This window comes from Pseudopodoces humilis, chromosome 4 (genome assembly GCF_049639895.1).
Source record: "Pseudopodoces humilis isolate 2021_Gansu_Grassland_sample_001 chromosome 4, ASM4963989v1, whole genome shotgun sequence".
NCBI lineage: Eukaryota > Metazoa > Chordata > Aves > Passeriformes > Paridae > Pseudopodoces > Pseudopodoces humilis.
The window spans coordinates 33688896-33701946 of NC_142203.1; the positions used below are offsets into that span (position 1 = coordinate 33688896).

Consider the following 13051-nt stretch of genomic DNA (forward strand, 5'->3'; position numbering starts at 1 on the left):
GCATGCTACACTGCGTGGTTGCTTTGAGAGCCCCCTTCTTGAGATGTCAGAACATCACCTCTTTGATGGTGACAGTAAGTGGGTGTTATGAAGGAATAAGACAAAGGCAAGAATCTAAGATACTTCCTCTAAGTAACCAGCCAACTTCCATTTATTTTCAGCTCAGGGAATTTCTATTTCCTAACCCTCAATTAATTTGTCCTATGGTAAACTCCTAGAATTTATAACATCTGCAAATATTTAACATCCAACATCACAGGAAAGAACCTTTTCTCTCTCCTTATCTGGCTATGGTTAGTTCCATTTGGTGCCATGTGGTTTTGTTTTTTGTTTTTACTGCAAGAGACAGTGAACATTCAATTCCTACCTCTTCTTCATGCCACTTCTTGCCACTCAACTCTATAGGTCTTTGTCATATCACAAACTCATCTCTTCTGCAAGCTGAACAGTCTCAGCCTATTCCCTTGTTCCTTTTGTGAAAGCCATTATACTTCTCTATGTCCTAACTGGCCTTCTCAACTTTATTCCAGTTCTGCTATCCCTTTTCAGAGAACAAGAGCCTAGATCTGTGTTCCGTATCAAAGGGTTTTGTATAGTATCAGCTGGTTCTCTATCCCTTTTTTAAGGGTTTTCTAAAATTTTATCTGATTTCTTGACTTGGATGGTTACATTAACTTGGATATTCTTACTGTGTTGTCCAGAACAGACACATGCACTAAACAGGGAAAGCAGAGCTGCTGAGACACCTATTTGTAACTGCTCATCAACTGTGTCTCAGAACAACTTGAGATGCTGTGCTCCAACTGTCCTGTTTTCAGAGACAATAACAGAGTCAAGACCATCTGCCACTTTTGCTCACTTTGCACTGGTCTGTCACTTTTGTGACAGATAACCAAAGACTAAGACAGCTGGTAAAGCCAGCCAGCAACAATGCTGAAAGCAGCAGTGTGCTGGAACAATTCAGTCCAAGTTAACCCAAGGAAAGCACACTCAAAACTCTTTGGCCTTACCATGGGAGGTAAACCTGACCCTTTGTGTGACCCATCTGTAGCACTGTGCATGTTTTAGATGTGCCAACATCTGGAGAAAAATTCTGGATGCAAAGCAACAGCTACTACGTGTCTCCTACAGAAGGGGCCTCTATTTTCTGATGCCTAAAAGCATATGACACACTGATATAATGGAAGACAGCTGTGAGAACAGCAAAAGCCCGACTGCAAAATGTCCAGCTTTACTGATTCAAGTGTAGTTTCATTTCCTCACTACTCACCACTGCCTTTGCCTGCAGCCTGGTGCCGCTCAACATGGCTCCACAGGTTCAGGTACAGGACACCGGCATCATGGAACATGAATGAAAACTGTCATGCAACCATTTTTGTTTGTTACATATGTTCATGAAGATTTTTGAATTCAATGATTTCTCACCCAAATGGCCAAGGCTGCATTTCAGATGTGACAGTTTGAGTGTTCAATTCAAAGATTCAAATTCAAAGGGATCCCTTGAGGACATTTTGGTATCTTAGCTAAAACAGCTCATTTTTGCTCAGCAAAAAGGCAGCTGCTTCAGCTAAAGTTACCATAAACTCCCTAACACAATGAGCAAAGGTACTCAAATAGGCAGTGCAGCTAACTCCCATGAACATATGAAGTGTTAGCCATCTTGAAGAGGGATTGCATTTGCAAATACATTTCTACATATTATTTTGAAACAGCTTGAGCAAGGAATTTTGTTTCATCTTTGGCATCAGCATCTTTACAGTTTACACGCAGAACTGATCTTTTTCACCTCTGGAAGTAAATATGTCAAATGTGAAGGGTTACTAAGCTATTTCTTCTCCCAGACATCAGACCTGGCTCCCTAAGTGTTTCTAAATAGTTGTCCTTGCTCTTGATGTTTAATCTGCCCTCCTAGAAGCTGATCTAAAGAGTGCAAGGACACAGATCCAATCAATTCCCATACTCCAAGACAAATATTTTGTTCAGACCATTTTCTAATTAAAATTCCCTGCTAGAAGGGCTCCTAGACATGGCACAAACAATAGTTCTCTCCACCCCCTCAAGCTGCTGCCCTTTGAAACAAGGGAGCAAGTCCCTCCTTTTCACACAGAATTCCGCCTGACAGACAATAAGAAGTAACTTTCGGTCAAGCCATCTGGAGCAGCTCATGCTGTACACAGAGCAGAAAGCTGCCTTTGTTTGCACAGCAGGGCAGAATAAAAGGTAGTCCTACCCAAAACAGCTGCCAAGCAAAAGGCACATTACCCTGGGATGTTTTCGGCCACATCAGCAAACTGAATATCACGTGGTTTCAATTATTTTTATCCCAGACAAGAAAAAAGGCCAAGCTTAGATGACGTAACAGGAAACAGCTGTAGTCAAACTCTGAAGGGCAGCCTCCCTGCTAGCAGCAAAAGCTCTTCCATGGTCCTGACTGAAGCAGATCCTGGAATCGTCTTAATTTCCATGTGAAGGGGACTGCGCAGAAGGCTGTAGGACTCGGGGAGGGAGGGGTGCGTGCCAGGAATTGCTGGCTGGCACGGTGCAGGCTCCCGGCAGCTGCCCCTCCGTGGGAGTGAGGCGCACGCTAACCTGGAGTGACCCGCTCTGCTGCGCGCTCCCAGAGGTTACTGCCGTTCACGGGCGCGGAGCTCGGAGCGCTGAGGCAAAGACGGAAGACGAGCGAAGGGAGGAGGAGAAGGAGGCGGCGGCATTGTTTAGCTTAGATGGTTGTGATTTCTGCTCCAGGGAGAGAATGTTTTTGACTAATAGCAGCACTTGAAAGTCAGAGCCAGACAAAAAAAAAAAAAAAATAGGATGAATTTCTGGCTCAACACCCACCCCCTACCCCCCAGATTTGGACTTCTGATTCATATTTAGGTACACAGGGCTTTCTTTCTTAATCCATCATTTCACCTGCAAAAACAAATACTTTCAGTCTCTAGAATGTCAGTTCGGCTGTGTAAATCGCTGTTTATGTTTAGTGTTGTGATGTCATTGTGCTGAGCACCCCACAAGACTGGAAAGAAATCTCTGGCCCAAAAAAGCAAGACAGATAAAGAGGAAACAGTAGCCTGCCGCTACTAATTTAAATTATAAAAGCCACAGCACCTTTTCCACATACCATATGCTCACTGCATACGAAACCCAGCAGATACAACCAAGTAAAAACCCTGATGTGGGCTGGCAACTGGATGGGAAAAAATAGAAAGGAAAGCCTTAACATGCAGTTTGCAAGGCACTACCTGGCAACAGATGTACTGCAAGCCCAATCAACCATTGTGCCATTGCTGAGAAGGCAAAACACTACAGAAAATGTCCTAATTCCTGTTACGGTATTTGTAACTTGAAGTGCCAAGAGGTTGCAAAGAGCATGCTGCCTCCACTGACACAGGGAAAACAGCTGTAGGATGGGAAGAAGTTTCAAAACAAGCCAGGGATTTGACTTTGAGTTGCCTCTTGTACTCGATCAGAGGCTATGATAGCAACCACAGTGATGCATGCTCCTGACACAAAGACTGTTCTTACCTCTTTAACAAGCTTCCCAAAGCTCTCTCTCAAAACTTCCACAGTTTCTGACAGATCCCACAAGGAAGAATTGAAAGAAAGGTGTCTCTGCAGAAAGAGAAAGAAGAAAACTAGAAGTCACTGCAAAGCACAAACAAAGTAAACTCTTATAAACATTCTTATATAGAGCAGTTAGGACTGTTTACATTGGCAGGGAAGATGGAGCTGGCTTTCTGTGTAACCCTGAACTTATAATACCATGGTCTTCTGCACCCTGCAATGTGTTAGGATCACCCCTTTCTTTTTCCACAGGTTAAGTACACAGATGCCATAATCAGAACCATACCAACAAAACGTTAAATGCATGCACATACACTTACAGTGCAAAGGATGGCTTGCATTCCAGGTCAGAAAACAAGGCCAGTCTACAGGACAGCATGTGAAATCCTGCTAGCCAGTGCTAAGAAGGGGGTGCCAAGTCAGTACAGTGAAGGAAAAGACAATTTGGTGGGTACAGGTTTTCAGTGAGACTACACAGATACCAACTCAGATGCAAAGAACTCCCTACTGCAGTGTACATTATTATCACTCATGTCCTGCCATTAGGCCTTGATGTTCTTTATCCAAATCAAGAGTGTATTTTAAAACAAACAGCTTCCAGGAAACAGCTGGCATGCACTGTCACCAAAGAGCCAGACTGATAGGCTTCCAGAAGTGGAAGGTATAGCTTTCAGGAAACTATCTGCTATAGCAGGAAGACAACTCCTTGTTTTTAATTGCTCTACATGTAATTGGTGGCCTGGAGTTGGGTTTGTGAGATTCTTTTTCCCTTCCATTCACATGGACTACCTTGCATGGAAAACGTTTGGGCACAATCGTTTCAAGAGAATAAAGACTAAAATAAATTCCTAAGATTTCACATTAGTAGCTCCGTGTTGCAGCAATTAAAGGCATACTAAAGTTACAGCATTGCAACACACAGATGAACAGTTAAGGCCCTCAATTTTAGTACACATCTTTTGAGCTGAATCTCTTCCTTTTCATCTCTTTCCTGCGGCAATTTCTGGAAACAAAGGCTGGAGGTTTTCAATTACTCTGCTTGATCTGCTGGAGATGAGTAATACCTGGTCAGTGCCTGCTGGTATAAATGGGCACTGCTCTGCTGATCTGCTAGGGTACTTAAAATTCAGCTAACTTTTCTGCGTGCACAGTTAGTCTTTGCTCCAAAGCCTGTTGCAAAGTCAACAAGGACCATCTAACATCTATGGATCTAAATGCAGTCCTTAAGGTTTAAATAAATAAAGACATAGGAGAAAAGCAATTAAAAATCCCCACAGGCTTAGACCTTTCAAGACATATTTAAAGACATTTAGTCAGAAAATATCAAAGCTACATATCTGCTCTACCACTACAACTTCAGCAGTAACATGAGGTAGAAAGTTCCAGGTTCATGCATAACAAGAGATGTGTTTGTTCAGCTCCACATACTTCATCAATCTCCACACAGATTTGTGATCACTGTATTCAGAGGTGATTCAGGGACCGTGTGGATGAGGAAAAGTTTTCTGAAGACACTAGTTGGTTCAGAACAGTGAAAAGTAAAAATCCAATTGCAAAGGATTAGTGAACGTCCTCCTACTGACACACTGTTACAAAGTGCCAGACAAAATTCAGCTCTGCTAAGTAAAGTACATAGGGAAAAGACAGTTCTACGTTAAGATACCCCTTGTATGGCCCTGAATTAGCTAATGCCACTCAAAAAGAGATATCTCAGAAATACAGTGATAAAACTGATCAACATCAACATAAATTCACAATGCAATCCTGGTTCTCAAGTACTACATGCAATTTTGGGTTCTCCATCTCTGAAGGAGCTCAGGTACAGACAAAGGCCATGATTCAAGCTAAGAATGGTTTTTGAAGGAAGAGCAATACATCACACTTCTTCCAATGAGACATGTAAGGACAAACAGAGGTTATGAAAAAGGTCTGTAGACTTACAAGAGGGATGGGGAATGGAAGTGGGATAACTGCCTTCTCTCATCATACAGCACTAGAAAACTTCCAGTGAAATGATCAGTTTAAAACAAAACCAAAGGAGCTTCTCTGTACACAACTTAGTCAAAACATAAAAAATCAGCAGACTCTACACAATGTTGAAAGTATTGTGAGCTTGAGAAAGAATTAATTGAACATAAAAATCTTACCAAATGCTGTTGAACAACAAGATCCCAGCAGCAGATGAGAAAGTCTGGGTTGCAAGCTACTGAAGAACAGGACATTACACTGAAGAAATGTTGTTATGTACATGCCCAATGACTGCATCCTTTCACATGCCTCCATATTAAGGGCCACTGCTAGACTATCAGTCAAGGACACTGAGCTTAACAGGACCTTTTCATGACCTCAAACATAAGTCTTAGGTGATTTAAGGGGCTTCCAAACCTTACTCTGAAATGTGAGGAGTACCCGTCTATCCTTTCATACCACAGCATCCTGACCTTTCTTCCCTAACAGATTCATATAACTTCAAGATCATTTCTCACCAGAACTTGCAATAGTATTATTGATATGGAAGAAATTTTACTCTCTCTACCACTTCTTGAACCTCAAAGCCCACTAAGGAAACCTCTCATAAGTCATCTGCAGTGACAAAAAAAAAATAAAAAATAAATCAGTCACAAGGGCCAGTCTTCTTTGAACAGATGAGCATGTCACTAATTTCCCTGTAACATGCATCTTTATAGTGACTCACTAAGTAGTTAATTACATTAATAAGAAACCTCTAGATTCAGGGTAGATCCAGGAAGACTGCTTCTACTGTGAGACTGTCTTTAGCAGGTATCTGAACTACATCTATCTACAGGCTGGGGAGGGCAATGACTCATTTACTGCAAATGAGCTGCAGAAACATCACCTGTCTGTTCTAGGCACACTGTGGAAAAGACAAAGCTCTAGAAGGTTTTGAATACAAATGCCTTCTACAACTACTGTGGTAGTGGCTAGCAAGTCATAAAATTTGTCTTTTGGGGCAGCCAACACTGTAATACTCTTGAGGTACTGTGTGCAGTGGGGTGACTGTGTGCTTGTATGTGCTTGGTATAAGATTTACTCTTAGTGACAAATACTTGAGATGGCTGGAGTTGACAGACAAGCCTTGAATAAATTCACATGAGACTTAAGGGGGATGCACAAATCTGATTCTTTAACACACATGAGAATACATGGGTTTAAAGTGTTGGGAAGTCAAAACATTCAGCCAAAATTCTGCATCATACAGCTGACTGTTTTTCCTTAGAAAAGATGACTGCCACATTTGCTTTGAAATCATTATTACAGCTTAGAACTGATCTTACCAGAAACTTTCCACTGACCTGTGCAGAAAAATCACGTGCTTTAAGCTTCTGCTTTTGTTTCCTGAGAGTGGAAGTCTCAAACCACTGCTGTATAAAAGGATGATATCATTGTGCTTGACTGAAAACACTCTCAAAAGACCAAGGAAAGCTATGAGTTCAATTGCAGCACGTATTTACATTAGGAGACCTTTTCTAAACGCCATTTTTCAACTGCAATGCATTTATTATCTAATGCTTAGCTCATGTTAACCATTTGACAAAATACCATCCATATTACAGAGGGAGAAAAAACAATTGTATTTGCATGTGCTCACCCACAGTCTTTCAAGGACCACTGTAGTACACAAGCCACAGCATTTTTATGGCCTATTACAAATCCATACTACTGGAAGTGAGTATGACAAAGCCTTTATTAGGCAGTGCTGTCCAAGAGATGAAATCCCACAGGAGCAATCTGAATTCTCATTTAACCTTCCCCTGCCAAATCACATTCAAAACTGGGGAGATTTGCAGAGGGATATACAAACAGGTACTTCTATGATATAAGACAGTCAGAAATGTCCCACTGGACTGAGTTGTAATGGCTGGGAACTTAGTGCCATTGCTCTTATTAGCCTTTCCCAAACTGTGTAGCTCCTCTATGGGACAACTGCTGGCTTACTAGGAGGAGAAAGCAAGGAAGGAAATTTGCATGCATGCAGTCAGATGTACTGCTCCACTGCTGTTCTCAAACCAGCTTCTCCTGCCTCAGTCTCACTCAGCCAGTGCAAGGCAAACCTCATAAAGAGATGGTATGTCCACAAGGAGCTTGTACAACATGTCCAATGTCCCTTAGTGCTGTTGGTCAAAAGGCTTCAGAGAATGGAGGCTGATTAAGATGTGGGTCATGGAATAAGGAATTTGACTTTTTGAAACACTTTTTTCATCTAGTGGAGTGAACGCTCAGAGAAGGAAAGTTGATCCTCTGCCTTGATGGCCTGTGATCACATCCAGATTTTCTGCTGGGTTTTGATCTAAACAGTCTGCCTCAAGTAGGTTCTTACATGCAAAATGTAAGGACACAGACTTTAACCTCCCTACCATACCTCCATGTGCTTGGCTCTGTTTCTCATCCTACAGAACAAGCTAAATTGAAGTAATACAAAATATCAGTGACAGAGCTAGGATCCTAGTGAAATTTTAATTAGAAGTTCTTGTCTTAACTGTATCACTGCCCTTTGGTCAACACTCAAGGTGTTCTGGATAGAACTGAGGAGCATGTATGTAAAGCGTTTATTCCTTGCCTTTATTTTTTTAAAAAAAACTTAACAGTGCTGTGACATTTAGAGCTCATGCATTTCATCATGCACACATTTTGTTTTTTTAAAAACCTTGATCTGTCCATAATTTGCTAGTAATTACTGCATTTTTGAGAGCTAGAACACTTAAGTTTCCCTGAGGCACTAAATGCACACACACTAAGCCAGCAGAACTGAGTGTTATCATCAGGGCATCAGCCCACACACTCACTCCCTGATCATAGGGCTCTCAATCTTGCACCCTCCCCTTCATGTTTTAGTATAAATATTTGTGTAAACATACAATCAGGTCAATCACTTTTAATCCGGATCAATTCCATGATGAAATTTACTGCATCATCTTGCGGAGGTAATAACAAACAGGAATGCAGAGGGAAAAAAACAAGCAGGTGAATGTCAGGCTAAGTCATGTATTAAGACATTTCAAAAAACCATAGTCACTTCACTGCCTAGATATCAGAGAGGTACAAATTTCCAGTTTACACTTTAAGCCCTTGGTGTTGAATTTACAGAGTTCTTGCACACAGTTGCAAGCCCTTGTATTAACCTTCTTGTACTAGGAGTCTGCCTCTCCATAAATCACAAAATAGTGCAACCATTGAAGCCCAAGTCCAATTACACAAGCTAAAAACCTGTCTCTGAATTGTTACTGCACCTGCATTTGACTTGACCCTTACTTTGCTTACTGAAATGCCTTGACATGAAGTACATCAAAGGAATTAAGAAAAAAAAAATCAAAAATAATTTAATCTCTTGACAAATTGTTGGCATTGGTTTACAGGCTCTGTAGTAGATAAAGAGCATGCTATTTTCAGTGTGCGTGTCCAAAATTTGACACACAATGCCTTCAATAAGCTGTGTCAAAAACCTCCTTTGTCCATGAGCAGAAAGTTCCCTCTTTGTTCAAAGATGTTACTGCAGGTCAGGGTCTCTAAAGACACTAAGTTTCAAATGTGTTGGCTGTGACTCTGCAGTTAATTTATCCATGTTGCCTGGCCACATTGAAGCCAGCTTGTTTTTATTTCACTCAATGATGCATAAGCTTAACTACAGGGTACACTGTGACATTTCTGAGGAAAACTGGGGACCTTTACCAGACAATGCACAGCAGGTTTAGAACTGCTGGCTTATGGACTCCAGCTTTTTCCCCTTGAAGACAAGATCATGAGCCAGCTTCTCAGAAGCCCCCCAAAACTGCACATAATGTCTTAATTCTATACCGCTGTTGCCAAGAGGCACAGAGTGGCTTATGAGTGTTCTTTCACCAACAAACAATATAGACCTAAGAACACAGACATTCAGAACCTGCTTCTGTCAGCTAGGCTGCAGAAGCTTCCATAAATAAGAAAAGCGAGACTGAGTCTCCACAGGGCCTAGAAAACCAATTCTGTGTGGTACAGTAGCTGGCTATTTTCAAATCCCTCAGACCCCAAAATTCTAGCATTTTTGAACGGTTTCAGTAAAATATGTATATATGTGTACATTCACATACAACTGAAGACAAGAAAGAAGTCACAGGCATTCCTCTCCAAACAGCTCGTCTTTGTTACAAATTTGTGCTGTTACCCTATCTCTTAAGGCTTATAGGTTGTCTTGCTCTTCCAGCAGGAAAAACAAAATGCAGATGGAGGACACATGGAAAATAGAAGATGAGCTGTGGAGAGAAGTCACTGACTGCTATGTCGTGTGCAGAAGAGGAATATGATTCCAGTACTTGATAATGAACCTCTGACTGGGGCCAAGCAAGAGGTACATGACTTTGAGTACTGAAAGGCTTATCAAATCTGAAAATTTACACAGCAGACAAAACAAGATTTGTTTTAGTGGGTAACAGAGTTGGTTCTGTGGTCCTTTCTTTACTCTGCTGTCATTTCCAGCATTGAATTCCATATTTTAACAGATATTACAGATCTGTAGGAAAACATCACTGGATTTTCCTAGATCCAAGTCTGCTCTAGTCTCCAGTCACCCTGTAAATAATGTATTTTCTTGAAGTTCAATGAATTCTTCCTCCAGTGCCCATTCTGTTGGTTAGTTTTTGAAACAAGACTTTAAAACTTGATTCTACTTCATATGATTTAAACCTGCTTAAAGGCTGTGGTCTGTCAGTGGCTAGAAACTTCTGCACTCGGTGGCTCCATGCTAAGGGCAGAGGGTGGTGGTTTTGGGCACTCAGCACAAGCCAGGCTTATAACTGGGCTCATTCCAGCCAAGATACATTTGACTAAAACACAGGACAAACAAGAGCCTGTTTGTTATTGCGCAGCATAAAGACCTTCCTCTTGACAAACTGAACTGCAGACCGCACACACTTACGCTCTGCAAGTAGCAAACAGAACAGGAAGGGTAAGAATGACAGGAAGAAGCAATGCTGTTCATGCTCCTATGACAAACACCGACCATCTTTGTTCTTCCTAACTTCCTCTAATCAGTTCTGGAAATGCAGGGATGAGTTCCTAGACTTAATGACACGGGAAATGTCACCAGTGTCACCTCACTGGTGGGGCCAGTGAACTCACCTGAAGAGGCTTCAAAGGATTCAGGTTAGCACGAAAGGCTTGCTCAGTTGCATGGAGTTTTTCCTTTGACAAGGTGCAAATGAAGGCCTCAGAGTCCTTGGCTGCTGTCTGATTTTGGATCGTGAGAAATTCAGACGATGTTGAGCTATTGCAGAGATTTCGCAGGCGCATTCGATAACCAGACACAAGGACCTATGAAAGTGGGAAAAGCACGTAAGTCTGCCTTCATGTAAGACTCCAATAAAAAACCTGGTTATTGCTCAGACAAAGCCAACCATTCATAATAATTCCAGATAGAGGTGAGGGGGCATTCTTCTCTACAGGCTGAGTGTGATAAATGTGGCATTGGATAAAAATTCATGAAAGAGAATAAAGAAATATATGTTATATTTATAATAATGTAAAGATATAAAATGTAGTATGATCTAAAGATTCCTTCCCGAGTCAGGCGGTAACGATCCACCGGGACGCTTATCAGCCCGAGATAAAGAGCAGGACACAAGCAATCAAGCCAGACAATGAGAGTAGCCCGGCTGAGATATCCATCTGCTTCGCACCCGACCTGGACACTCCACCCCGGGAGTCCAACCAAAAGATGCAATCAGAAGGCACCCAGAACCATTCGCATGTGAAAAGACTCTGCCCAGTTGACTATTGACTCAGCTCTAAGGATCCCGGAAATCTATTCAACTGCACATCTAGACTCTTTGTTGGACTGTGCCCACTCCGGGTTTTGCCTCAGGATACGAAAATCCTTATAAAAACCCCGGACTGCAATCCCTCCCTCGTGGATTTGGGAAATCTGTACCTCTGGGTGCAGACCCCTGTCCACCCGGCGCTGCGTTGATTTATTTTATTGTGGTTTTTTCTCTCATTGCTTATGATTGAAATTGTTTTCTAATAAATTGCTTTTTATATTAACCTTATTTTACTATTGCATTTATAACACTGAGCATCCCCAATTCATACGCAACTATTCCAGGAAAAATTCTTCCCTGCTGAGAACATGGGAGAGAAGTCCTGGGGGAGGCAGGTTTCTCTTCACTTCCCTGCAAATATGCACAAAGCAGCAGTGATCCTGTCCTCCACAGCAGCCATTTCCTCCAACCAAGGGTACATGCATTGCCTAACATTCAGTCTTCTGGGAACTGAGCCACAGAGAAAAACAAAGCTTGTGACCAGACACAAGTCTGGCAAATCTATGTGAAGGCCAAAAGACCTATGTCCCAAACTACTTAGACGTATCTGCCAGCCACATTTTCTATGCAGCAATGATTCAGAATCATCTCCCTTAACTTTGAAGTATCTACTCTCTAACCGCTGAGACAAACATTTTGCAGTGTTTTTGTGCAGATAATGTATCAGCAAAAAAAGTTATCTTACTGGCTGCAACCAATGAGATAAGATCCTAGAGTCTTCCTTCACAGGCGTATTTTTCTTAAGGTAATGGTTTCCTTGTCAATAATGTTTCCTAATCCACATGCAATCACCTTATTAACAAAATTGATAAAATCCCTCTGAGTTATCACCAGGCTGTTTCAGACCTGATAAACAAATTCTTTTAATAAGGTCAGTTACCAGCTTCATGTTTGCTGAACAACGAAGTCCATGTCAAAAAGCTGCATACTTCTCAAAGATGATAAACAAGGAAAAATATCCACAGTCTACTATTGGAAAAAAACTTTTGTTTGCCTTGGGGCTACACAGATGGAACCATTTTACTGTAAATGCACAGGTAACAACACCAGTAGACTAAAATACTTCTTTCTGTCATTTCGTAAGACCCAGTGTGCATTGCCCAACTTAGAACAACTAAAGAGGATTGATCTACATTCCAGAAGAGTTAAAAGAGTTTAGGAGTCCAGCTCCTAAACCAGGCTAGTTTAGAGATTAAATTTTTCATTTGTCAAAACCAAAGGGGTATGCACAATCTGGGTGGAAAAGTGCATTAGGTTCAGGAAACAAGCAAATGGAACTGACAGGAGAGAGAAGGGATTTTTAATACAATACTTATGCAAACCTTTAAGTTTGGTCTGTATTCATATGCCCAAAATAGGATTTTTCAATGCTGCACAGCTCTCACATCAAAAAGACTTGCCTTTTGAAAATTTGGGATGCTTTTTTTCTTGCCAGGAGAGATATTAGTACCAGTGTTATAGCCATGCTGAAAAGGAGGTATTTGTGGGGCACTGAAATAGAACTCCCAGAACAAGGTTTCCATTAGAAAAAACATTGTCTCCCAGTGCCTCAGTGTTCACTCACAAAAAGTGAAGGTGACCAACCTTCCACCATTCTGAAAAAAATACCCTTTTGGAGAGAAGATGCCCTTTTCGAGCACTGAGGTCCATAGCATGAGACCTTAGAGAAAACACTC

General features: G+C 41.5%; 1 protein-coding gene across 4 annotated transcripts in view; it reads right to left on the bottom strand.

Moving 5' to 3' along the window:
• Positions 1–13051, bottom strand: part of ABCA1 (ATP binding cassette subfamily A member 1) — a 92469-nt gene that overhangs the window by 32451 nt on the left and 46967 nt on the right. For all 4 annotated transcript variants that reach the window (XM_005530933.3, XM_088054538.1, XM_014259655.2 and 1 more), the window contains 2 exons: positions 10678–10869; positions 3526–3612 (listed from right to left, as the gene is read on the bottom strand). In XM_005530933.3, coding sequence (XP_005530990.1) covers positions 3526–3612; positions 10678–10869 — 279 coding nt within the window. The remainder of the gene's footprint in view (positions 1–3525; positions 3613–10677; positions 10870–13051) is intronic.